This window comes from Poromitra crassiceps (assembly GCF_964638095.1).
Source record: "Poromitra crassiceps genome assembly, chromosome: 15".
Taxonomy (NCBI): Eukaryota; Metazoa; Chordata; class Actinopteri; order Beryciformes; family Melamphaidae; genus Poromitra; species Poromitra crassiceps.
Genome location: NC_139634.1, coordinates 2,126,968 through 2,150,861, shown reverse-complemented (window position 1 = coordinate 2,150,861; position 23,894 = coordinate 2,126,968). Strand labels below are relative to the sequence as shown.

Here is a 23,894-nt window from a genome sequence, read left to right as displayed (position 1 = left end):
TGTGTGTGGAGAGAGAGAGTGCGCGCACGTGTATGGGGGGGAGGGGGCATCAATTAAGAGTACTGTAGTCCCACACTGGCTACTAAAAATGTAATATATATAATATATATATCAGATCGTCAATTAGGCCTCGCACCCTTTTAGGGTGAAAACACAAGCCTCTCCCCGTTGACCTCAATGTAAAATAGCACTACAAAAACAATTATAGAAAAATAACAGAATCAATCTCGTTTATTAATGACCCCAAAACACCATGACATGACAATATTACAACTTGTCTGGCCGTAGAATGGACTTTGACCCATCTAAAATCATGTCATGACTCGCGGAGCCCAGCATCGTTGTACCCGGCTACTTGGTGGCTACTAGAGTGTAGAGTAGGGCTGTAAAAAAGAACGTCACATATGACATGATTTTAGATGGGTCAAAGTCATACATGTATATTTGCGGTGTATCTTGTCCATTCTATGGCCAGACGAGTTGTAATATATTGTCATGTCATGTCACGAGATTGAGTCTGTTATTTTTCTATAATTTCTTTGGTTAGTGCCAGAGCCGTGTAGATAGAAGAGTCCTGACATCTCCATTCACTCCAATGGACCAGTTTTTTTACTCTCAAGAGTTCCAGGAAGTAAGGTTCTGGATTAAGCAGCACTGTCCAGTTGCAGCAAAATGGACGGACAGTTTGTGTTGTACTTTGTACTTTTTTTTTCTTGAATCAAATTGTACATTATCAGCTTTATTTTAGCATTCAAAAGTAGCACGAGACCCATTCCTGGCTGTTCATTGGCTAATGAGTCTCGCATTTTGGTCCTCCGCTGACCTCTCTCTCTCTCTCTCGAGAACCGTTCTTTTCCCCCCTTCGTTCTTTTTTCCTCTCCTCTCAGGTTTCTGTCAGTCACACTCACTCTCTAACACACTCACCGGACTATAGCGCTGGAGCGCGCACACAGCACACACACACACACACACACACACACACACACACACACACACACACACACACACACACACACACACACACACACACACCCCTCCCCCTGCTAAGTAAACACAAGCGGGCTCGCTGGGGAGCAGGAGGCTTGCTTGTCATGTTAAAAAGCGCACCCCGTTTACTGGCTCAAGCGGGCGGTGTCAGCACTTAAAATAACAGACTGCACCGCGGTGAGCATGACAAGTGCATCCTCATTTGATATGCAAAAATGGTGACGTCAACTTTGACGTGAACTTTCCGCCCCCGGGGGGAAAAAGGGGGAGGGGGGCGCGCACTACTGTTTCTGAACAAGTAGTGCGCGCCCCATTAAAAAAAAAAAAAAAAGGAACGAGGAGCCGCTATTTTGAACGGCTCTCAGAAAGGAACGGAGCCATAAGATCTGGTTCCCTTCAAAGAGCCGTAATTCCCATCACTAGTGTTTTCCCCCTAAAAGGGGGCAGGAACATGTGCCGCCAGCAGCCGCCTACAAAATGACATATTGCCGATCTGACGTATATTTAAATATACTAGGCCATATAAAAAATACAAAAAATAATCCAGAAAGAAAGAAAGAAAGAAAGAAAGAAAGAAAGAAAGAAAGAAAGAAAGAAAGAAAAAAAGAAAGAAAGTGTTCTCACTAGTCGTGTTTCCATTACCCTCAGAAATGCGCAAAATCTAAATATCGCAATAGAAATTGGGTAATGGAAACACGTAAATTTCGAAAAACCTCCCAAATATCGCAAAAAGTTTTTGCGCTCTCATGAGGTGGTTTTTCAGACGTGTCGAGTTTATCGCAAAACACTTTTTCCGCATTTGCACGTCATGTGACCCGTCTTCTCCTTTGGAAAAGCAGCGGAAAATGAGGGAGAAATGGTTCGATAAGCTGTGGCAAAACCTCCGTAGCAAGTGGAAAACTTTGAAGCAACGCTACCTAGCAGAAAGACGAGTGTTGTGCAAAAGCAGAACCGGGGTAAATAGATCATGTTTAATGGCAGAAATCGGTCCATGGTGACAGCAGGCTGCCTGTGTGCGCACATTTGAGCGGCGAGATGAGTGGATGAAAAGCACACACCGGTGCGGTGCTCCTGACTGAAGTGAATACAGTGACTGTGAGTAATACATTACACACGTTTCAGGTGCAATGTTATAATACACAACATTCTGATTATTGAACCAAATCAGCCTTTTTCCCCCTCCATCTCTAAATCGGACCAGTTGTAGGCTATTAGGCTACCTTTTTTCCTCTGACTGTCGCGCTCGTATTCACCGCAGCCAGCAACATTTTGCGACTCATTTTCTTTTGAATTGATAATCAGGCTTGTTTATATGCGTTGTAACTTCATGTGGTGATTTGCATTGACCATTGGTTAGATTTGAGAATGCAGGGGACGGGATATGGGGCAGATCTCCGTGCGTAATCACTGTGGCAGCTGCTGGTAACGGGGAATTGCGTTCAGGTGTGCGTGCCGTCAGACCAAACTCAACTTCAATGGAAACGCCTACAAGTCGCAATTGTACATTGTCGAAGTTGTAGAAATATCGCAATTATTTTGCGAAAAACTGTAATGGAAACACAGCTACTGTGACTGGTTGTCTGACAAATCCTCAATAAGGGGAAAAAGAAAAGAGCATGTGACTTTTGGGGGATTCAGAGCGCAGCAAACTGTCTGCTACAGGCAGTGTGATCTTCATTATTATATTATTACACAATATTATATATTACACATATATATTATTATATATATATATATTATTATTATTACAATAGCGTTTGCTCCTGCACCCATCTTTGTCTGGTAGGATATCTGTTCAACTCGACAGCAGCCGTCTCAAACAGCCACAGTTGGCACGGTTATAGTTGCTACCAAAACCCATAGCCTGTATATAATAAATAATGTAAATAGCCTATGTAGTCTTTACTTGTTGCCTCTCTTGCCTCTGGTCGCCATTGGACTAATTACTTTCTTTTTCCTTCCTGGATATTGTTACAGGCACTCCCTGAAATGACTGTAGCTACTTCCCTCAAAGTATATACGGTATTATGATTCATATGACACGGGAAAATACACTCAAGACATTATATAAAAGGTCTTTACTATTACATTGACTCTATTATATTCAGGTCTACTTATTATTTCAGTCCTTACCTCGTCTTTCTGTCTCTTTCCCCGTAGTCTCACTGGCCTGCCTCCTCTCCCTTCCCTCGAGACTCGCAGCAGGGTTGCGGTTGCCAGATCTGAGAGAAACATGCAAATCAAACTGAAAGTCAAGCTGCACATACAACGTGGCTTATTCTGTGATTAATAATTTACTGCATAAAAAAGTGAATGACATGTATGGACATTTGATGATTTATTGAGGCAGGTTATTTCTGCATTTTTAATCTCTACTCGGTCCATGAAGAGCATGATGTTGACTTTGTAAAATAAAGAGCATAATAGCTATTGTATGTAGCCTACATACATACTCAACAGTGTGTTATGTGTTCTATGTTATCATTAATCATTATAATGTGGTAGCCTATGTGTGCACGTTCTCTGTATCAGTGTCAGCAGAGCTGCTCTTCCTACTATGTTTTAAATGTTATTATATTTAAAAGCATCTTTGTTTTATTAACACGTGCCTAACACTTGCACAGTAGCTACAGACTACGGGCCCTATCGTTGCAATCGGCGTAGAAACTGCGTTTAAGGCCTAGCGCTAGGCCGCCTAGCGCAGTTAGTGGGTGTGGACCAGCGCACTCGCTATCTTGGTATCGGCGCTACACGCGGCCTCAACCATTATAACCACGCCTTTTAAGCGTAAAATTATGCATAGTCCGCTCATTGGAGAATTGCAGTAAAGAGTCACACGCTTGCCTTTTAAGCTCCAATTCCTGGACAAATCCAGTAAAACCAGACAAAGCCAAGCGCTCTGCCCCCCCCCCCCCCCCCCTCCCTTCATCCAGTCTGTCTGTCTCCATATATAGGCTATTATTCCATATTATTATGCTTCTCAAACCAATCTAACTGCAGTTTAAATACTGCAAGCATGTAAATACCCTACACTATAGCAAGATCAAAGTGAAAAGAATGTTCTAAATGCATCAGCTAGAAAAATATAGCCTATTAGATTGGTGAAAGTTTGTCCAGAAAGATATCATTTTCTTTTGCCTGCTGCAGGAAGGATGATGCACATAAATATACCTTACATTATGTAAAGGCATTGCATAAATGTGTTTTTATTGTAAAACTAAATGTGAAGTAGGGCCAAGTTATTGGAGTGGACATCACAGTATAGCACATGACAGTAGAAGCGCGTTCCACTGTCACTTATCTAAATCACGTTAAATCGACAAGGGATATATATAGGCCCAGGAGGACATATACTGTATGTTTCACATAGGGTGGTGTTTTCATTTCGATGTTTTATTTGGTCCAATATTGAAATGTTCTACAATTGCAGGTTGTGTTACCATTACACATTATTTAGATCTACCTTTTATATCTATTTCGGCTCATTTGGTTGCTATTTAGTAGCTAAATGGAGCAGCACAATGCATGCTGGGACATGCCAGGCAGTGAACTTACAACTTCTTTTTCCTATGGGAAGTGTGTTGTGTCTGTCTAAGCGAGGGAGTCAGAGAGAGAGAGAGAAGGGTGACAGAGAAGAGGCAGAAGAGCGCTCCTCGCAACTGGCGCACTGAATAGGCCTGGTTTCAGAGAGAGACAGAGAAGGGTGACAGGGGAGAGGCAGAAGAGCGCTCCTCGCAACTGGCGCACTGAATAGGCCTGGTTTTCAAAAGCGCTAAGCGCTAAATTTACGCCATTTGGGAAGATATCATTAGGCCGGCATTTAAGGCCGACACGCCCATTCTCGCCCATTCAGGGAGTGCGCCACGCCCATTCCGCCTAAAGCGCATATGGGTTATGCAGATTGTCAGGACATTGGCTGACTTGTCAGGACGTGGGCTGACTGAAGTTTAAGCAGGATGCAGGGATAATGGGTTGAGCAAGTTGTCAGGATGTGGACTGACTTCTCAGGACGTGGGCTGACAGGTTTAAGCAGAATGCAGAGATAATGGGTTGAGCAAATTGTCAGGACGGGGGCTGACTTGTCAGGACATGGGCTGACTGATGTTTAAGCAGAATGCAGGGATAATGGGTTGTGCAAATTGTCAGGACGTGGGCTGACTGAGGTTAAGCAATGGCAAGGACACTTATGGGGTTATATGCAAATTGCCCGGCATGGGCACCAAACGGGGATTGGGAGAGAAGACCACCACCAATGAAATGCATTAATACTTCCTACCAATCATGGAAGGAGGCATATTTGGGCTGATAATATAGCAGCTTGCTCTGGATGGATGTAGGACGCATAGGCTGATGAAGACAGCAGCCCAGTTGTTGAAGGGAGGACCCCCCCGGGAGGGGACCCCCCCATGACTCCATGATGTGACGCTCCTCTTGCTTATGAGAGAGGGGCGTCAGTGCTGTATGAGATAGGACATCCCCGACATCCCCCTTAAGGGGATCTGTTTCCAACAGGAGTCATAACATTGGTGGTGATCTGGGGAGGTGGTGGGATGAAGCTTCTTGCTCTGGAGATGCTGGATGAATGCGTGATGCTGACACGAGGTGAGTGATGACTGCACAAGTGTGATTTAAGCTGTGGTGATGGGGGCTTTATATAGTACCAGGAGAAGGGCATTTATGATGTCATAACTGACGTCATTTGGGCAACTGACGTCACACTGCAAAGGTGACGTCATGGAGAAGGTGACGTCGGAGATGGTGACGTCATTTAGTGACGTCATTTGGGCTGAGGGGTATGATAGCATGGGGTGCTCTAGTAATGCCTTATTTAGTCTTCCATGATTGAAATTCAGTCTATGACTACACTTCAATCATGAGAGACTCGTAATATAATTTTAACAAACTTTATTGAATCAGAATAGACAGTTTGAGTATGGCGTATGACTCCATGATGTGACGCTCCTCTTGCTTATGAGAGAGGGGCGTCAGTGCTGTATGAGATAGGACAAAAAGCCATGTTGATATCTTCCCGAGGCTGGCGCAAGGCACGTTTTTTTGCGTTTAAGGCCCGTTTTAGCGCCGAAGGCCTGTGGGAGAATAGGGGCCTGTATGTACATTCAATGCAATGTAATCATTCCTGTAATAGCAGAAAACCTCAATAGATGAACTTGTAAATTGACTGCATCCCACCTGCCTAATGTCCATCACAACTGAGTCATGTAGAAAACATGACAGCTCTGTGTGTTACAGTCAAGTCTCTCTGAACTGCTTTTCAAATCTAATTAACTATTTTACTATGTATTTACATTGCTACAGTTAGCAGTAGCTATTTCACTTTTTACTTTGATGCTGCTTTGGCAATGTGGAGAACTGTGTGTGTGTGTGTGTGTGTGTGTGTGTGTGTGTGTGTGTGTGTGTGTGTGTGTGTGTGTGTGTGTGTGTGTGTGTGTGTGTGTGTGTGTCAGTGGTGGCTGGTGAGCTTGGAAACAGGGGAGGAAGCTAGTGCGGCGACCAAAGGTCGCCGGCGAAAAAAATTTGGGCTTTTTTTTTTCACGTGTGCGCGCGCGTGCGCGCGCATGTGTGTGTGTGTATTTGCCATGTTTCCCATGCTGTCAAGCCTCTTAGCTTTCCACCCAGTGAGGAGCATTGCATTAGCACCCAGTGAGAGGACTACAGGACGGAACAGCACCTGGCACCTGAGGCGGTCCCAGGGAAAATATGACGTGTGCTCTGCTGCTGATACTCTCACCCACAAGCAGTTTTTGCCCAAAACGCCCAAATCTCATTTTAAATTAGCATTAGGATTAGACTGTTGTGATGTCATTATTCAGTTTTAACCATCAATAATTGTTCCTTTTCTCATTATTTCATTTCTCAGAGTAAATACTGTATATTTATTTCGAGATTTTTGTCAATTATTTGTGCTGTTATGGTTATAATTAGCCTAGTTACTCACTTCTACACTATCTTAGATTGTGTTACTTATGGATGGCATGGAATTATAGTGAAAATAGATTATCCCCCCTTTTTGCTGGGGACCCCACTTTGAAAACCACTGGCTTAGGCTAGAACTGTTGCGAGAAGGTTTCAGGATTTATCTCTATGCATTAGGCTGTGATTACTATTTATATAAATCTATTTATTCACATAGATTCATGATATATTATGGTATACAGCCTACCTGTGACATCAATGTTTTGATTCATCCTATGATGTCTCACACTCAGGTGTGCTTTCACAAGACAGGTGTTGTCCATTCAATCAGCTAACCTGTCTTTATAATGGCTGTCTTGCACTGTTTGTATGATACTTGACAAAGTCTATGGCCGAAACTGTTGTCAAATAGCGTTAAATTACACTTAATTGCATCTGGAACGAGAGTGTGTCTTCATGTGCACAGTGCTGCACTACTCATTTAGTTATCAACTTTGGAGCGTTATTTACCCCCCCTTCCCGACATCCTAGGTTGACATGCTTCATCCCAATCGATTCCTTATTTCTTCTACTTTCATATGATATAAAGATCACCACTCAAGCTTTAAAATTGAGCCCGCTGTCAGCTATCGATTTACAGGCCAAATTCAGTTAAAAAATGTGTGAATTTAAGCTTCGCGGGTTTTAGTATAAGAAATTACAGGATGAAACTTCAATACGACAAAAATAGCGCTGCTCGGTGAACCATTTCCACGCCGAATTTAATAGAAGGTTCGGATAACTTGAAATCAATTGACTTACTTGAATATCCGTGCTGTCTGTAGGGGAAACGCTGCAGTCGAGACGTTGCAAATATTCCAGTTTTCTGACATTGCAAAAAGCCCGTATCGCGCAGCTCAAGTCTCCCCGCAACTCGAAACTCGTTTTGGTGGTAATCCAATATCAACGACTGTCTGGCTTGTGAACACTTACTGATTGATAAAAAAGTAAATAAAAATAAGAGGGAAATATGATATGCTGCTACTGTCTCAGTAAATCCTTCCTGTCAGGTCAAGCAGTGGATTTCACCTCCTTGATTCAGCGTGACCACAGACCAGGCAGTGGAACAACGACGTTGCCGATTTTCATCAGCCGGTTTGATCACGTGCAAACCGAAAAAACCGAAAAAAAAAAAAAAAAACGTTTTTTGTTGTTGTTTTTTTTTAACACATTGACTGCCAGACGTTTTTCTTTGCTGTAGTTAGCTTCTGCCAAGCCGTTTTTTGAGGATTATGGCTCATTTTATAAGAGCCGAGGATTCGTTTCAGCTTGGAGTTTGTGAACATACAATATCTCAAAAGTACTAATAGAATGTGTACTTTCTCTGTCTAAAAGAGTTAGTTTGTAGAGTTAGTAGTTATGTAAGCATTAGCAGTTGAATACAGCATGGTTTTAGCGTGAAAAATAATATTCAGAGATAAACGGCTTTTTGTGAAATTGGATGGAAGGGTCACTTTAACCATTCATTTTTGGCTCTCTCTCTCTCTCTCTCCCTCCCCCTCTCGCTCTCTCTCTCTCTCTCCCTCCCTCTCGCTCTCCCTCCCTCTCTCTCTCTCTCTCTCTCTCTCTCTCTCTCTCCCTCCCTCTCGAGTTGCTTCAACTCCGCCCTCCGTGGGCGGACAAGCTTGTCACCAGTCAGTGCTTTGCTGTGCCTGCATGTCTGGGCCGCTGTTTGAGGAAGTCGGGAGGGACTCGCTCGTTTGGAGTTTTGGTTGAGAGAAGCTTTTGCGATTCTGGTCATATTTATGCTGCGTGTTTCAAAGTGTGTTCCTGCACCTGTAATCTATCACCCGATCATAGTAGATCGGCTGAATCTATTATGTAAATTTGCAATCCCGCATCGCCAGCAATCAGCGCGAAAAGGAGAATGGCTGGGCTGAGAATGGCTTGACAAGTTAAAAAAATGCTTTCCTTCCTCTAGCAAGGAGAGCACTGTTGCCACTTAGTGGGTCGGTGGAATGGGTTGTAAACGTTCGGTGGCTCCAATAATTATATAAGAGATGTAAAAGGCTTAGATGCACAACCCACCGTCAAAAAAAAAAAATCGATGCCAAAAACGTGTAAACACGTTGTTGGCAGGGAACAGCTGGATTCTGAAAACGTGTTCATACGTTGTTGGCAGTGAATGAGTTAAGTTGTTTTTTTTGCCAGTCCATTCTGATTGCACTATTGTTCGTATTAGCCTCTTCTCAAGTTGCACTAGTAGGCAAAAGTCTTATTTTGTTTATTATGTTGATGTTTGAAGAAAAGTTAAGCTGAATAGTTATGAGAAATAAAAACAGTGTGTTGTTACAGTTAAAAGGTTCTGCTTATTTGTATTCAGTGTTCGTGCTGGTTGGCAGCATACCAGCTTAGAGGTGCATTATCGCCACCAACTGCAGCCGCTTTGATACGTTTTTTTGGGGAATATCGAACCGGTTTCAAAATGTTCAAACCGACCCATGCCTATAGGCCCTATATTGTGTGAATTTGTGAGTTTTGAAGTTTATAAGGCAGCTCAGCTGTAAGCCAATCCATTCTGATTGCACTGCTTGTGTTTTTATTAGCCTTTTTCTCAAGTTGCACTATAGGCAGAAGTCTTATTTCATTTATTATTTTGATGTTTAGAAGAAAAGTTGAGCTGAATAGTTATGAGAAATAAATACAGGGTGTGTTTGTTACACAGGTGTCCTGCTTCTTTTTATTCAGTATCATTGCTGGTTGACAATACCAGCTTAGAGGTGTATTATCGCTATCAGGTGGACTGAAGTTGCACTACAGACAGTTATGGGCCACACTCGGGAGCCCTGCTTGATTTTTTTTTTTTTTTTTTTTTTTATTACAAAAAAAAATCGGTATACCGGTTCGATCCGGTTTAGACGGCAATATCGAACCGGTTTTAAAATTTTCAAACCGACCCAGCCCTAGCTCCCCTCCTCCTCAATCTGATTCGTTGGAAAACACATCACTCTCACTGTTTTCTGTGAATTGCAAGTCTTTTTCAACCAATCTTATTTTTTCATTAGATAAATTACCAAATAAATCAAGCCCACAGGGCGGGTGTTTTTTAATCCCCTCCCCCATGCTGGGACCAGGGCCAGAGTGACTCGTCTGCATGGAGCTATATAATGAATGAAAAAATGAGCGTCTGCACATAAGAAAAAACACATTTGATTGATATTTTATTATAAAAAAAAAAATGAAAAATGAAAAAAAAAAAAAAAAAAAAAAAAAAAATTTAATATATTTTTTTTTTATATAAAATCCCCAATCTAATAGAGGAGGACCATCCTCCTATGCCTCAGTGTGTGTGTGTGTGTGTGTGTGTGTGGGCGGGGGAGGGGGGGGGGGAGAGGCGCGTGGGAGTGCTTGACAGCTTTTGACAGGAAATAAAAAGCTCAAGTTCCTGGTATTCAAGCAACATGGCAACAAGACGCGTGTGCATGTTTCTCACTTTCTTTGCAATCACGTGACCTAACTGAAACCTTATTTGACCTTATTTGGCTTAAAGGTACAGTGATTCACCGTCCTAAGCAAGGTGCATAGCACAAACACAATAATAGGCCTACACCACTACAACAACCACAACCGCAACAACAACAACAACAACAACAACAACAACCACCACCATCACAACAACACAATAACAACACAACAACACAATAACAACAACAACACAATAACAATAACACAATACAACAACAACAACAACACAATAACAACACAATAACCACAACACAACAACAACAACAACAACAACACAATAACAACAACACAATAACCACAACACAACAGCAAACAACTTGACAAACAACAAACAACTAGGGTTGATCCAGCAAACAACTTTTTCACATGGCGGAGCCGATGCTCAAAATTGTAAGCTGCAGTACACCCTCCCAACCACTGAGCACCGAACCGATATAACCGGCGCTGTGGAGCACCTAAAAACTTCAGCACTGGCATGTGAAAAAGTGCTCGGTATTGGAAACTACGTACTATGTGGGAGTGCCTGGGCAGCGTCATCTTGGATAACAACATTGGCTCGGAGGTAAGTACAGTTTAATAGTGTTGGGCAAGTTACTTTCAAAATGTAATATACTACATATTACTAGTTACTTTCATTTGAAAGTAATAAGTTACTTTACAATATTACTTTCTCTGTAGAGTAACTCGTTACTTATTACACTACTTTTGCATTACTTTGACCAAAACAACAGCAGCAGCAGAATGACATGGCTGCCCCGGAACCATCACGAAAAATAATTTCAACCGCCTTGAAGTCAGTGTAAACAATCCAAAATTCTAAATGTTATTCTTTTCCTTTGTTATTGTCATCTATAGTGGATATTTGCATAAAAACACACAGTTTGAATAGGAAATGATTGTATCTTTTTTAAATATGTGCTTTGATTTAATAAAATTTAACTCAATTTGTAACTTAGTTACTTGAGAAAGTAACTGGTATAACTGAAATCCTATAAGTAATAAGTTATATTACTGAGTTACTGCTAAAAGTAATACATTACAGGTAATATGTTACTTTTGTAATGAGTTACCCCCAACACTGTTGATAGCGTGTATATCGCGTGCAGCCACTTAGCCGGCGTTGCAGTGGCTGAGGAGACCACTCATCCGAGACTCTGAAGCAGTAGCGGCTGGTGCATTTTTGTCCAGGTAGGGCGCTAGAGGACAATGGGGTTGAAATCAATATGATAATCATAAGGATTATTCTCAATATCAATATCATGTCATGTATGCAAAATCAGTGTTCATCTCATTGAACTGAATGGTGATGTCAACAAACCTTATATTTTCAAATAATATTCCTGCCATACCTCATTTGATCAGTTTTTAAGTAACATTTGCTTGTCATCATCAATTTAGAAAGCAAAAATGTCACTATTAAAATAACTTCATATCATCACGATGATTCCACTGAAAGACAACAATAAAATGGCTCATTTCCACCACATTTTACTGCCCTGCACAGCTCGTCACCAGTCGGCTCTACTCGTATCGGCCCGATGGACGTTTTGCTTCCACCGCGGATCATCTGCCCCCGCCCACCCCCGCCCACCCCCGCCCACAGCTGGTCGTCATAGCGACCGCATATCTGTCCTTCGCCTAATAGCCGAAGTAGGCTATAACATAACGTTACAATTAAATCCATCCACAGAACTTTTAAACTGTTTATGAAATACTGGTGCCTCTAAATGACCTACAGTGTACATGGGCAAATGTGACAATCGGCCAGGAGAATGGATATCACTTTGTAGTTAGTCAAACTCACAGGCATGCGCTGCGCTGCGCGGGGACGGGAGAGGCGCTACAGAGTGAAGCCTGTACCCCACGGCCTCGCACCAGGCAAGACCACGGCTTCACCAAAGACCCGCTGCGGCCTAGCGGAGCGCTGCAGCCTGCACTCAGCTACAGAGCTCCCTGAGCAGTGGACTTTTTCTCTCTCAGACAATTGAACACCCGCCACGATTTTATTTCACCGGAGGCGAAGGCAGCAACACAAAAGACTGATGGAAATATACATAACAGAAGAGAAGGTAAGCCCACTAAACTGGTATGCAGCCGCCAGCATTGCATTGACAGTCAGTAGACAGAGTAAACACGATTCTGCCTGACCAATCAGTCGTCAACAATGTTTTCACGTCACCGTATGAACCCGGGTTCACAGAATAGAACCACGACGAGGCAGGTACGAAAAGTAGCACGACTCCACCCCAATACAACCCGGGCTGGGATCATTTTTAGTGGTGGAATGAGACCATTTATCGAGTCGAGCGGAGCGGGATCGCGCTACTACCTGCGGTGGAAATGGGCCAATAGGCTATTGAATTATTGTCCACTCGAGCCCTAAATCAAGCAAGTAGTAACGGACGTTACTAGCTACTAGAAACAAGTGTATTTTCTTCCTCTGTCTGTAGCCTGTTGTTTAATGGCGAGCTCAGGGTGATCTGGTCCAAGCTCTTTCACTCGATGCTTCTCATGTAAATTCCGTCTCTCAAACGGCGTCGTTTTGAGTGACTTCACAGAATTTTCTTTCTCCATTCTTGCAAAACGTCTTTTGTGTTTTATGGCAGTTGAAAACAAACTTATTTGCTTCGCGCGCGTGCTGCAAAGCCGTCGGCGTGGGACTGCTACTAGTGTTTATATATATTGCGTCGCTACCCTATGGTCGCTTCCCATCTACGTAGCCTAGCCTACGTCACGACACTCACTCTACCTGACCCCACATCCACCTGGTCGCTAGATACGTGCGCCCAGAGCCCTCCCAAATCCCTTTGTTTTTGAGAGTGAACAGCGCATGTGCAACTTCACAGATCCTGATACTCTAATGATCTGCACTGGTGGAAACGGGAAGTAAACCGGAAGTCCCCGGACGGCGTCCGTGGCAATTCGGTGCAAGAAAATATTGACCCAAAAACAGTACACATGTAGATAATTGTGAATCTACATATTTATTGCAGATTATATACTCAATATCTAATATTCACCTCGCTCATAAAAAAAAATATATATATATATATACAGTATATTAGGGGTGGGGGAAAAAACTGATTCACTTAATTCACTTCCCATTCCGTGCAAAAGCTGTTTTTACTTGTAAATGCATATACTGTATACTGCTGTCAGCCCTCCCTGTAATGAGTGGTCACAAGCTCAGAACTGCCACAGTTGGATTTGTCCCTATCCAGCTTCCCCCTGCAGTCTCCTCCAAGCCACACCCCCAAACGCTTCGTTTGCCCAGAGGGGAATTGGGACGTCACAAGCTTGCTCACGCATACTGCGCGGGTCTCTCTCACACAAGCTACCTGCACCATTTTGTCTATAGCCACAAAATTAACACTTCTAGCTGGAGCGACGCCAACTGTACGTGATCCAGCAACTGCAGAGGTGCATTCGGTAAGTCTAGGCATTTTGAGATGTCCTCTTTAGCGTAGTAACCGTTAAGTTAACGATAACTCGCAACCTAGCGTGCTGGTCCACAGACGCTAATCTGATTGGCCGCTGGGAGCCTGGGGCGGGCTCTCCCTCAGCGGCCAATGGGAACTGTTAGTTCTGAATATATTATAGAAACTGACCATTCTTGGGAAGCGACGAGATGAGGAAGTGAGAACTCCGTCACAACAAACGGGGTTGCTATATTTTCGACAAATTAATCCAGAATCATGTTTTATGGACCAGAGACACACGTTTTTAAGAGGTTACAGCTGCACGAATTGGGACCTTTAAGTATCGCGATTTTTAATGTCATGATTTTTTTAATCTATCTTTTATTCCAGAATCGATAATTGCGTCCTTTTTTTCTGTTTATGTATGAAATGTTACCACTTTCATCCATCACATTATAGAGCGCTTCCCTCTGCTCCGTGGCTCATACAGCCAATCATGTACCTTGTTAGTACAAGTGACACGGAAACAGCCAATCATTTAACAGAAAAACTCCGACTGCACCCGCCCCATGACCCGCCCCCACTCACACACAGCTAATCATATCCCTCGACGGTTTGATCCAGAGCCAAGACTAGTCCCGACATCTCCTGGATAAGCAGCACTGTCGAGTTGCAGCAAAATAGACAGTTTGTGTTGTACTCTGAAAGGGTTTCCCCCCCTTGAATCAAATTGTACGTTATCAGCTTTATTTTAGCATGCAAAAGTAGCGCGAGACCCATTCCTGGCTAATGAGTCTTGCATTTTGGTCCTCCGCTGACGGCACTCGTTTGATCTCACCCGACGTTACAAAGAATTGATGTGGGTGAGGTGAGTTTTAATTCGTGTTAATATAATGTTTTATCTCCCCCTCTTTCATGTGGATGGATACAGTAGGTGGGGCGGCGCCCTGGCGCCCTCTAGTGGCCGGCCGCCACTGCTCTGAAGGAAGCATGACTGAAGAGTCTCGCGTTGAACTTGAGGCTAAGCTCCTATGTACTCTCTGTCCTCCATCTGTCCTTCATGACTAGGCTCCTACGTGCAGACCTGCTACAGGAATAAAGGCAAATTAAACTGTTGCCTTTTAATGCAACACTTTGTTCCATAGGGACTGTCCCAAATAGTGGGGAAATAATTTATTTTCACTAGCCTATAAATTCCATCCATAAGTAACATGATGACAGAATGTACAGTATGACTGTTTTGGTCGTGGGTTTCACACACTTTCTGTAATAAAACATCTAAAAGCAGAAATCAGATGGGAAACACTGGGACAAAATCTTATCAAACTGGGCGCTTAACAACTGAGATAAATTCAACATACATAAATATAACCATAATTACAACCATATAACAGCAAACATGAGTTTAATTAACATTACAATTTGTAATCAGCTGTTGTTTTCCTGCCACCATTGGCCGCCCATGTGCTGATGCAACAGAATACTGTGAATGCCTGATTCTTTGATATAATGTAAATATGGCCAAACAAATAGGAAAAGCTGATGTTCATGTCAAAATCAGCAGTTGACATTGATAAACTGATGGATTGATAGTTCCAGTCATCATAGAGCGATGCTTCTCCATGTGGGGTCCCGGGACCACCAGGCCTCCTTGAGGGGCTTCCAGCAAAACTGATCAATTGTTAAATTTCAACATCATTTAATTGAGTAGAAGTGAACACAATTAGAGAATATAGAAGAAAGACTGTTCTGATCATAGTTTCCCTCTGCCTACGTTACAGACAGTCATCGAGTTCTGGATGAAAAAATCATATCTAACAATAAAAATCTTCTCAGATTTGCGTTCAAGAGACAGAATCTGATCAATGGTGGTGTGTGGCTCTAAATTGGATTGACTTAGGTTAATATTTAAAAAAAAATTGAAAATCACTGAGCTAGAGTAAGATTACTCTTGATATAGTTTTATTATTATCTATTATTATAGACTGTTTTCATGGAATTGTGTTGTCAGGTTAAAACCATCTACTCTTTGAAGTGAATCCAGGATAAAGTGGTTTCACTAACACAGACCACACCATGGTTTGAACGAAAGATAATTTATTGCAAGTGGGTGCGAGAGCGTGAATGGGGTCGAGGTGCGGCAGCGTCTCTTCAGGAGGGTGCTACGGCAGTGACAGGATGGAGGCCCGGCTCAATGCACCAACCCCCCGTGGTTCCTGTGATCAGGGGATAGAAATGCAGGATTATGCAGCCCTGACTAGCATGTCTTTAGCTGTTTGTGGGAGGAAACCGGAGTACCCGGAGAAAACCCACGCAGGCACCGGGAGAAAACTCCACGCGTGCTGCCCGTAATTAGCATGTATTTTGCCGTTTGTGGGAGGAAACCGGAGTACCCGGGGAAAACCCACGCAGGCACGGGGAGAACGTGCAGACTCCGCCCGTGCTGCCCGTAACGGAGGAAGAAACTTGGGGTTGGGGGGGAGGGTCGTGACGACTGAGGCAAACAGGGGGAAGAGAGAATGTGGTCGTGTTTATATAGGCTACGAGTCAGGGGCGGACTGCATAATCGGGCACGTCAGGCAAATGCCCGGTGGCCTGGCCTGGCCTGGCCTGCAAATTTTTTTTTTTTCTTTTTGCAGGCCAGGCCAGGCCACTCACTGAACAGCAGGCCAGGCGCCGCCTACTGGTTTACTAGTGGTTTTATTACTTTATTCAGGGTTAAAGTGCGTGCATCTTATTGTAAAATTGGACTTGGCCCAAATTGGGCTTCAAACGGCCCAAATCGGGCTTCAAATGGCCCAAATCTGGCTTCAAACGGCCCAAATTGAGCTTCAAACGGCCCAAATTTTTCGCAGGCGCCCTTCGGACGCCGGCACGCGCCCTTCGGACGCCGGCACGCGCATCGGCCCGTATCGGCCTGGCCTGCTTGGTATCTAATGCCCGGCCTGAATTATGATCCCAGTCCGCCCCTGCTACGAGTGATTGAGTTGATAGAACACAGGTGTATGCATCAGTTAAGTGATTGGAGCGCAGGTCAAATGGATTAGCGAGGCGCCGGTGATTACATGGTGTGGTCTTGTGTTCCTGAACCTCAGTTAGCGCACTAACTCCATAAACGGAGTTAATTTGGAGCTTTCCAGCCTGCAGGGGGCAGACTGGAGCTGTGAGTCGGTACAGTGAAGACTGATAGATATGTAGGCTATATTGTGCAGTGATTATCAACCTTTTCATATCAAGGACCTGTAGCCACATACCCCCATTTGATTTTTTTTTCCAGAACTCCATGACTATGAATATATATATATATATATATATATATATATATATATATATATATATATATATATATACATATATATCTGTCTCTCTCCATCTCCACCTCTCTGTCTGTCTGTCCATCTGTCTTACTCCCTTTCTCTCCATCTCTCTCTCTCTCTCTCTGCCTCTCTCTCTCCATCTCTCTCAGGTTAGATTTTTACATTAGTCTCAGTGTAGCGGCTACTGGAGACAAAAGTAAAAAGCCGCTGAGAGGCTGAGATAGGTCTTGTTTGTAGATGAATTGACGCGCTAAACAAAAATAATTCGCTGAGATCAAAATACGTTTTGAAGTTTTATTACAAAGAAAAATTAATAAACTCAATACAACGTGCAGGAACTTATATCAAAGTAATCACAGCGATCAGAAACTATAAACTGCGGTCAACAAAAAGTACATCGACCTACTCACTCCCCTCTGTCCTCCCCAGCAACAGGTGAACAGGTGTATAAATTAACTGAGTAGATGGATATCACTGCCCCCATTCATTTGACCCAATTACTTCTATCAATCACTGCCATAATGGAATAACAAAGAAACAAAATAACCAAAATATAAACAAGCATAATAATACATTTTCCCAATTCATTATAATTCATCATCAATCAATTCATGGCTCTTACATAATGGTTTCATTCAACAACAGAGAAATGCATTCTCATCCATAACTTTTCCCCAACTCATAATGTTTTCAAATGATTTGGCGGACCATTTGCAATACCTTCGCGGCCCACCAGTCAGCCCCGACCCACAGGTTGGGAATTGCTGGATTAGAGATTACAATTTATTTCCAAAACGATTAAAATATATATATATATTCCAAGTTATTTCATAAGCCCCTTGCTAAAATGGTACACGGGCACCACAAATCCCCCCAGCAGGTGTCAACTACTCTACGAAGAGGTCACTTTGATGCATGTCAAAACTGTGCCTCATTCAACTAATCTAGCTCGCAACTATAACTAATGGATAAATGGCTCAAATGTCCAGTTGCTGTTACTCCAGATTCAGGTTTAGGGAAACCCGGAGCCAACCCCAAACACCAGAGACAGATATGTTCTGTATGGATTTAACAGCAGCAGGTCAGAGACAGATATGTTCTGTATGGATTTAACAGCAGCAGGTCAGAGACAGATATGTTCTGTATGGATTTAACAGCAGCAGGTCAGTAACAGATATGTTCTGTATGGATTTAACAGCAGCAGGTCAGAGACAGATATATTCTGTATAGATTTAACAGCAGCAGGTCAGTAACAGATATGTTCTGTATGTATTTAACAGCAGCAGGTCAGTGACAGATATGTTCTGTATGGATTTAACAGCAGCAGGTCAGAGACAGATATGTTCTGTATGGATTTAACAGCAGCAGGTCAGAGACAGATATGTTCTGTATGGATTTAACAGCAGCAGGTCAGTAACAGATATGTTCTGTATGGATTTAACAGCAGCAGGTCAGTAACAGATATGTTCTGTATGGATTTAACAGCAGCAGGTCAGTAACAGATATGTTCTGTATGGATTTAACAGCAGCAGGTCAGAGACAGATATGTTCTGTATGGATTTAACAGCAGCAGGTCAGTAACAGATATGTTCTGTATGGATTTAACAGCAGCAGGTCAGAGACAGATATGTTCTGTATGGATTTAACAGCAGCAGGTCAGTAACAGATATGTTCTGTATGGATTTAACAGCAGCAGTTCAGAGACAGATATGTTCTGTATAGATTTAACAGCAGCAGGTCAGAGACAGATATGTTCTGTATGGATTTAACAGCAGCAGGTCAGAGACAGATATGTTCTGTATGGATTTAACAGCAGCAGGTCAGTAACAGATATGTTCTGTATGGATTTAACAGCAGCAGATCAGAGACAGATATGTTCTGTATGGATTTAACAGCAGCAGGTCAGTGACAGATATGTTCTGTATGGATTTAACAGCAGCAGGTCAGTAACAGATATGTTCTGTATGGATTTAACAGCAGCAGGTCAGTAACAGATATGTTCTGTATGGATTTAACAGCAGCAGGTCAGTAACAGATATGTTCTGTATGGATTTAACAGCAGCAGGTCAGTAACAGATATGTTCTGTATGGATTTAACAGCAGCAGGTCAGAGACAGATATGTTCTGTATGGATTTAACAGCAGCAGGTCAGTAACAGATATGTTCTGTATGGATTTAACAGCAGCAGGTCAGAGACAGATATGTTCTGTATAGATTTAACAGCAGCAGGTCAGAGACAGATATGTTCTGTATGGATTTAACAGCAGCAGATCAGAGACAGATATGTTCTGTATGGATTTAACAGCAGCAGGTCAGTGACAGATATGTTCTGTATGGATTTAACAGCAGCAGGTCAGTAACAGATATGTTCTGTATGGATTTAACAGCAGCAGGTCAGTAACAGATATGTTCTGTATGGATTTAACAGCAGCAGGTCAGTAACAGATATGTTCTGTATGGATTTAACAGCAGCAGGTCAGTGACAGATATGTTCTGTATGGAACAGCAGCAGGTCAGAGACAGATATGTTCTGTATGGATTTAACAGCAGCAGGTCAGAGACAGATATGTTCTGTATGGATTTAACAGCAGCAGGTCAGAGACAGATATGTTCTGTATAGATTTAACAGCAGCAGGTCAGATACAGATATGTTCTGTATGGATTTAACAGCAGCAGGTCAGAGACAGATAAGATCAACCACTTTTCCTGTGTCTAAATGATGACATTGATTTCTCTCCATTTTAAGTTTTAAGAGTTTTAATGCTGAATTCCATAAGTCTACTGTGGCTCAATGTGAGCTTGAGATTGTTTTTTGTTCATTTTGTTTTTTTTCTCAGCTACATTCCATTGTTGGGCTGTTTAGATGACTTTTCAATGTGTGGCTCCTTGTGAGGGCCTCTATTGCCTCACCTTTGTAGGCTGTATAATTGTTGATTGTATAAACAGTAGTTCTCCCTGTCAGCTTGGGATTGTGATTCCTGCTATACCTCTAGTCTGTGGGCAGTGTTTTCAGCACTGGTCCCACTAGCAGTGCATTTACTGCATTCTGTGTCTCTCTCTTTCTCTCTCTTTTTTTTTGGGTAACCAATTTGTGTTTTCAAACTTTATTATGGACCTTCTTTACTTTGTATAACATCCATCACCATTACATTACTTGGTTTATTACATTTTTGATCAAGTTAAGTGCAGATTTTACTACATTTTCATGATATTATGATGTTATTGAGTGCTACAGTCCTCTGTCACTCTTACAGCTGGGTGCTGGAGACTCTGCTCTCTGCCTGTGGTACTGACCTCTGCAAACACAAATGTTTAATATCATCATTAGTTCTAGTAAAGACAGAAAACAATGCGTTGTCACACTGTTACTGTTTCTGTCCATCTGGAGTTTTTCATAAGGAGAACAGCTGCTTCTGTTCTGATCCTAATCTGCACTTTAACAATAAAGTCAATTTATTACATTAGTAGATTATAAAGCTAGTTTGCTGGGACTCCAGCCTGGTGTTGTGTTGTGTTGTGTTGTGTTGTGTTGTGTTGTGTTGTGTTGTGTTGTGTTGTGTTGTGTTGTGTTGTTGTGTTGTGTTGTGTTGTGTTGTGTTGTGTTGTGTTGTGTTGTGTGTGTAAGGCCTGTGTGTGTTCTGGGCGGTTCTTAGAAGCACACTCCTCAAGTTTGAAGTCAATGGGATGAACGGTCCATGAGGTAAACCACTTTTTGTGTTGCCAGTAGGTGGCACTATGCTGAATTGCACAAAATCTGTTGGTGAGTTAGCTTTTTGCCTTGCTTTTCCTGTCTTTTAAAGTGATACTGCTATATAGTTGTGGTTAGGGTAATGTAGGCTAGTTTTTTCTCTGTCTGTAAATCATAGAGTGAAACTAGAGTAGTTTAAAGCTGCTAATTGCTCTCAGCTGACATCAGGTGAGCAGCTGTTGTGAACGACCGATTGATTGTGTAGGCGGACCTTGGAGCCCCTGTTGAACCAGTATTTCTTAGCATAGCCAGTCTACAGCGGCAGCTGTAAGCTGCAGCCTCTGGGCACCAAGACTCGGGAGTCCATCGAGGGTAGGCCAGAGAATAGGGCTTTGTGTTACTTCTATTTTACTAACTACCTACTCTTCTACCCATGTGTCTTTCCCCCATCCCCGTTATAACATCAGCCCATAGACGCCGTAGATATGGCAGCTTCAGATGTAGTAACCCTTGTAATTTTTCCTACCCAAAGCGCACAAGTAGTCCCTTTACTATTACTGCAGGACTCTGGAACTGTCAGTCAGCTGTTAAGAAGACTGAGACCATCTCAGCTCATGCTCTATCTCAATCCCTCCACTTTCTAGCTCTCACAGAGACCTGGATCATACCTGAGAATACTGCTACTCCAGCCACACTCTCTGTGGCTTACTCTTTCTCCCAAACCCCCAGAGCCTATGGGCGTGGCGGAGGCACTGGTCTCCTCATTTCACCAAAATGGACCTACACTGTCACTCATCTCTCTCATCTCTCTATATCCTCTTTTGAGTCCCATGCAGTTGCTGTTTCCCTACCTGTCAAGCTCAATATTGTGGTGATCTACCGCCCGCCTGGTCCGCTTGGTAACTTCCTTGATGAGATGGATACCCTCCTCTCCGTCTTTCCTGAGGATGGCACTCCACTCATTCTTCTGGGGGACTTCAACATACAGGCGGTAACCCTGAAATCCCCCCTCTTCCTTAACTTCTTCTCATCCTTCGATCTCTCCCTCTATCTCCACCCACTCATAAAGCAGGGAACCTGCTTGACCTGGTCTTCACCCAATCCTGCTGCACTTCCAAACTCACTGTCACTCCTCTCCCTGTATCTGATCATCACTTTATGGTCCCACTTGCAGTGCATTTACTGCATTCTGTGTCTCTCTCTTTTTTGTGGGTAACCACTTTTTGTTATTAAACTTTATTATGGACCTCTTTACTTTGTAAACCATCCATCATGTATTTATGCCTTATTGTTCACAATGATTGTTGATGCAGGTTCTCTCTGAGACACAGGAGTGATGTCACTATATATATATATATATATATATATATATATATATATATATATATATATATATATGTGTGTGTATGCATTGTTGTGTTGGGCCTCTACCCTGATGAAGGCTCTGCTGAGCTGAAACACGTACTGTAGGTCCCTGTTTGAACTTTGTTAGCCGTGCCACAATAAAGGCTTTTTCATGATTACTTCTGAAACTGTTTGTTGCCTTGGATTTTCTCCAAGTTCTCCTGCTCTCCACTCCTTTTTTACCTGCAAGGATCCCACTTCAACTTTTCACTCAACTTATTATGTTGAAAGGTATTACATTATCAGTAAAATATTATTACAATATCAGCCAGGACATTTTACTACATTATTGGTGAAGTTATTACATTACTTGGTTTATTACATTTTTGATCAAGTTAAGTGCAGATGTTACTACATTTTTATGATATTATGATGTTATTGAGTGCTACAGTCCTCTTACTTTGTGTCTGGGGGTCCAGGTTCATTACTGAACTTTGGAGGTGTGCCTTTAGAGTGGTCACTCTTACAGCTGGGTGCTGGAGACTCTGCTCTCTGCCTGTGGTACTGACCTCTGCAAACACAAATGTTTGATACATATCATCATTAGTTCTAGTAAAGACAGACAACAATGGATGTGACGTCACACTGTCACTGTTTCTGCCCATCTGGAGTTTTAGGGTTTATTAAATTTTGTATCAAGTTAAGTGCAGATTTTACTACATCTTCCAGATATTATTATGTTATTGAGTGCTACAGTCCTCTTACTTTGTGTCTGGGGGTCCAGGTTCATTACTGAACTCTGGAGGGTTGACTTTAGAGCGATCACTCTTACAGCTGGGTGCTGGAGACTCTGCTCTGCCCTGCCCTGCCCCCATCTTCTGGACTCGAGTCAGTCTGAAACACACACACGCACACACACACACACACACACACACACACACACACACACACACACGCCTGTTAATCACCTTATTTTAAAATATTATATTTATTTATTTATATGTCTCTCTGTCGGTTGGTGTGTCAACAAAAAGTTCACCACCCTTTAGCGGCCACATTTTTCACCCTTGGAGGCCAATATTTTGCATGGATGGAGGTCAAGTATGTGTGAAGGTGTGTGTTTGTGTTTATGTCAATTTGATAAAAGGGGGTTGAAATGCAGTGTGGCAGAGGATGGGCTGCCCTTACCATCCTGCATTTCACATAGTTGCATAAATGCTAACTATGCTGGCTGGGAAGAACAGGAGGATTTCCCTCATGCTGACTCATTCACCACACATCTATGACAGACACCACCTGAATGTATTGTATTGATGATGTTAGTCCTATAGTAGCCATTTCATTGTAGTGAACTTTTTTAAACTTGACCTCACTGTATACAATGAGCTATTGTGACCTCTAGAATAATCACAACCTCAGTTGAGAGTTTTAAAAGACAGCTTAAAACTTACCTTTTTTTATATTGTGCCTATGGTGTGATTACACTGTGTAACCATGTATAGCAGCCCTTACTGGTTTGCACTTTTAATTTTGCATGTTACACATATATATATTTGTGGTATTTGCTTAGTTATGCCTGATCTGTTTATCTTGATGCTTTGATGAGGTATCATGTCTGTGTTTACCTTGTATACTGTTTGTAGTTGTTCTCCTATTATATTGCATTATGTTTTATTTGTATTGTCTTATTGTACAGCACTT

At 42.5% G+C, this 23,894-nt stretch overlaps 1 protein-coding gene across 1 annotated transcript in view; it reads right to left on the bottom strand.

Annotated features, from left to right (window-relative positions):
- The window catches only part of LOC310790809 (protein NLRC3-like), a gene marked incomplete at its 5' end in the record, with an annotated part of 46,841 nt that extends 23,773 nt beyond the window's left edge, over positions 1-23,068 (bottom strand). The window contains 2 exons of the mRNA XM_083652521.1: positions 22,654-22,764; positions 22,959-23,068. Of these exons, the coding sequence (XP_083508647.1) occupies positions 22,654-22,764; positions 22,959-23,068 (221 nt within the window). The remainder of the gene's footprint in view (positions 1-22,653; positions 22,765-22,958) is intronic.
- Between the last annotated feature and the right edge of the window lie 826 nt (positions 23,069-23,894).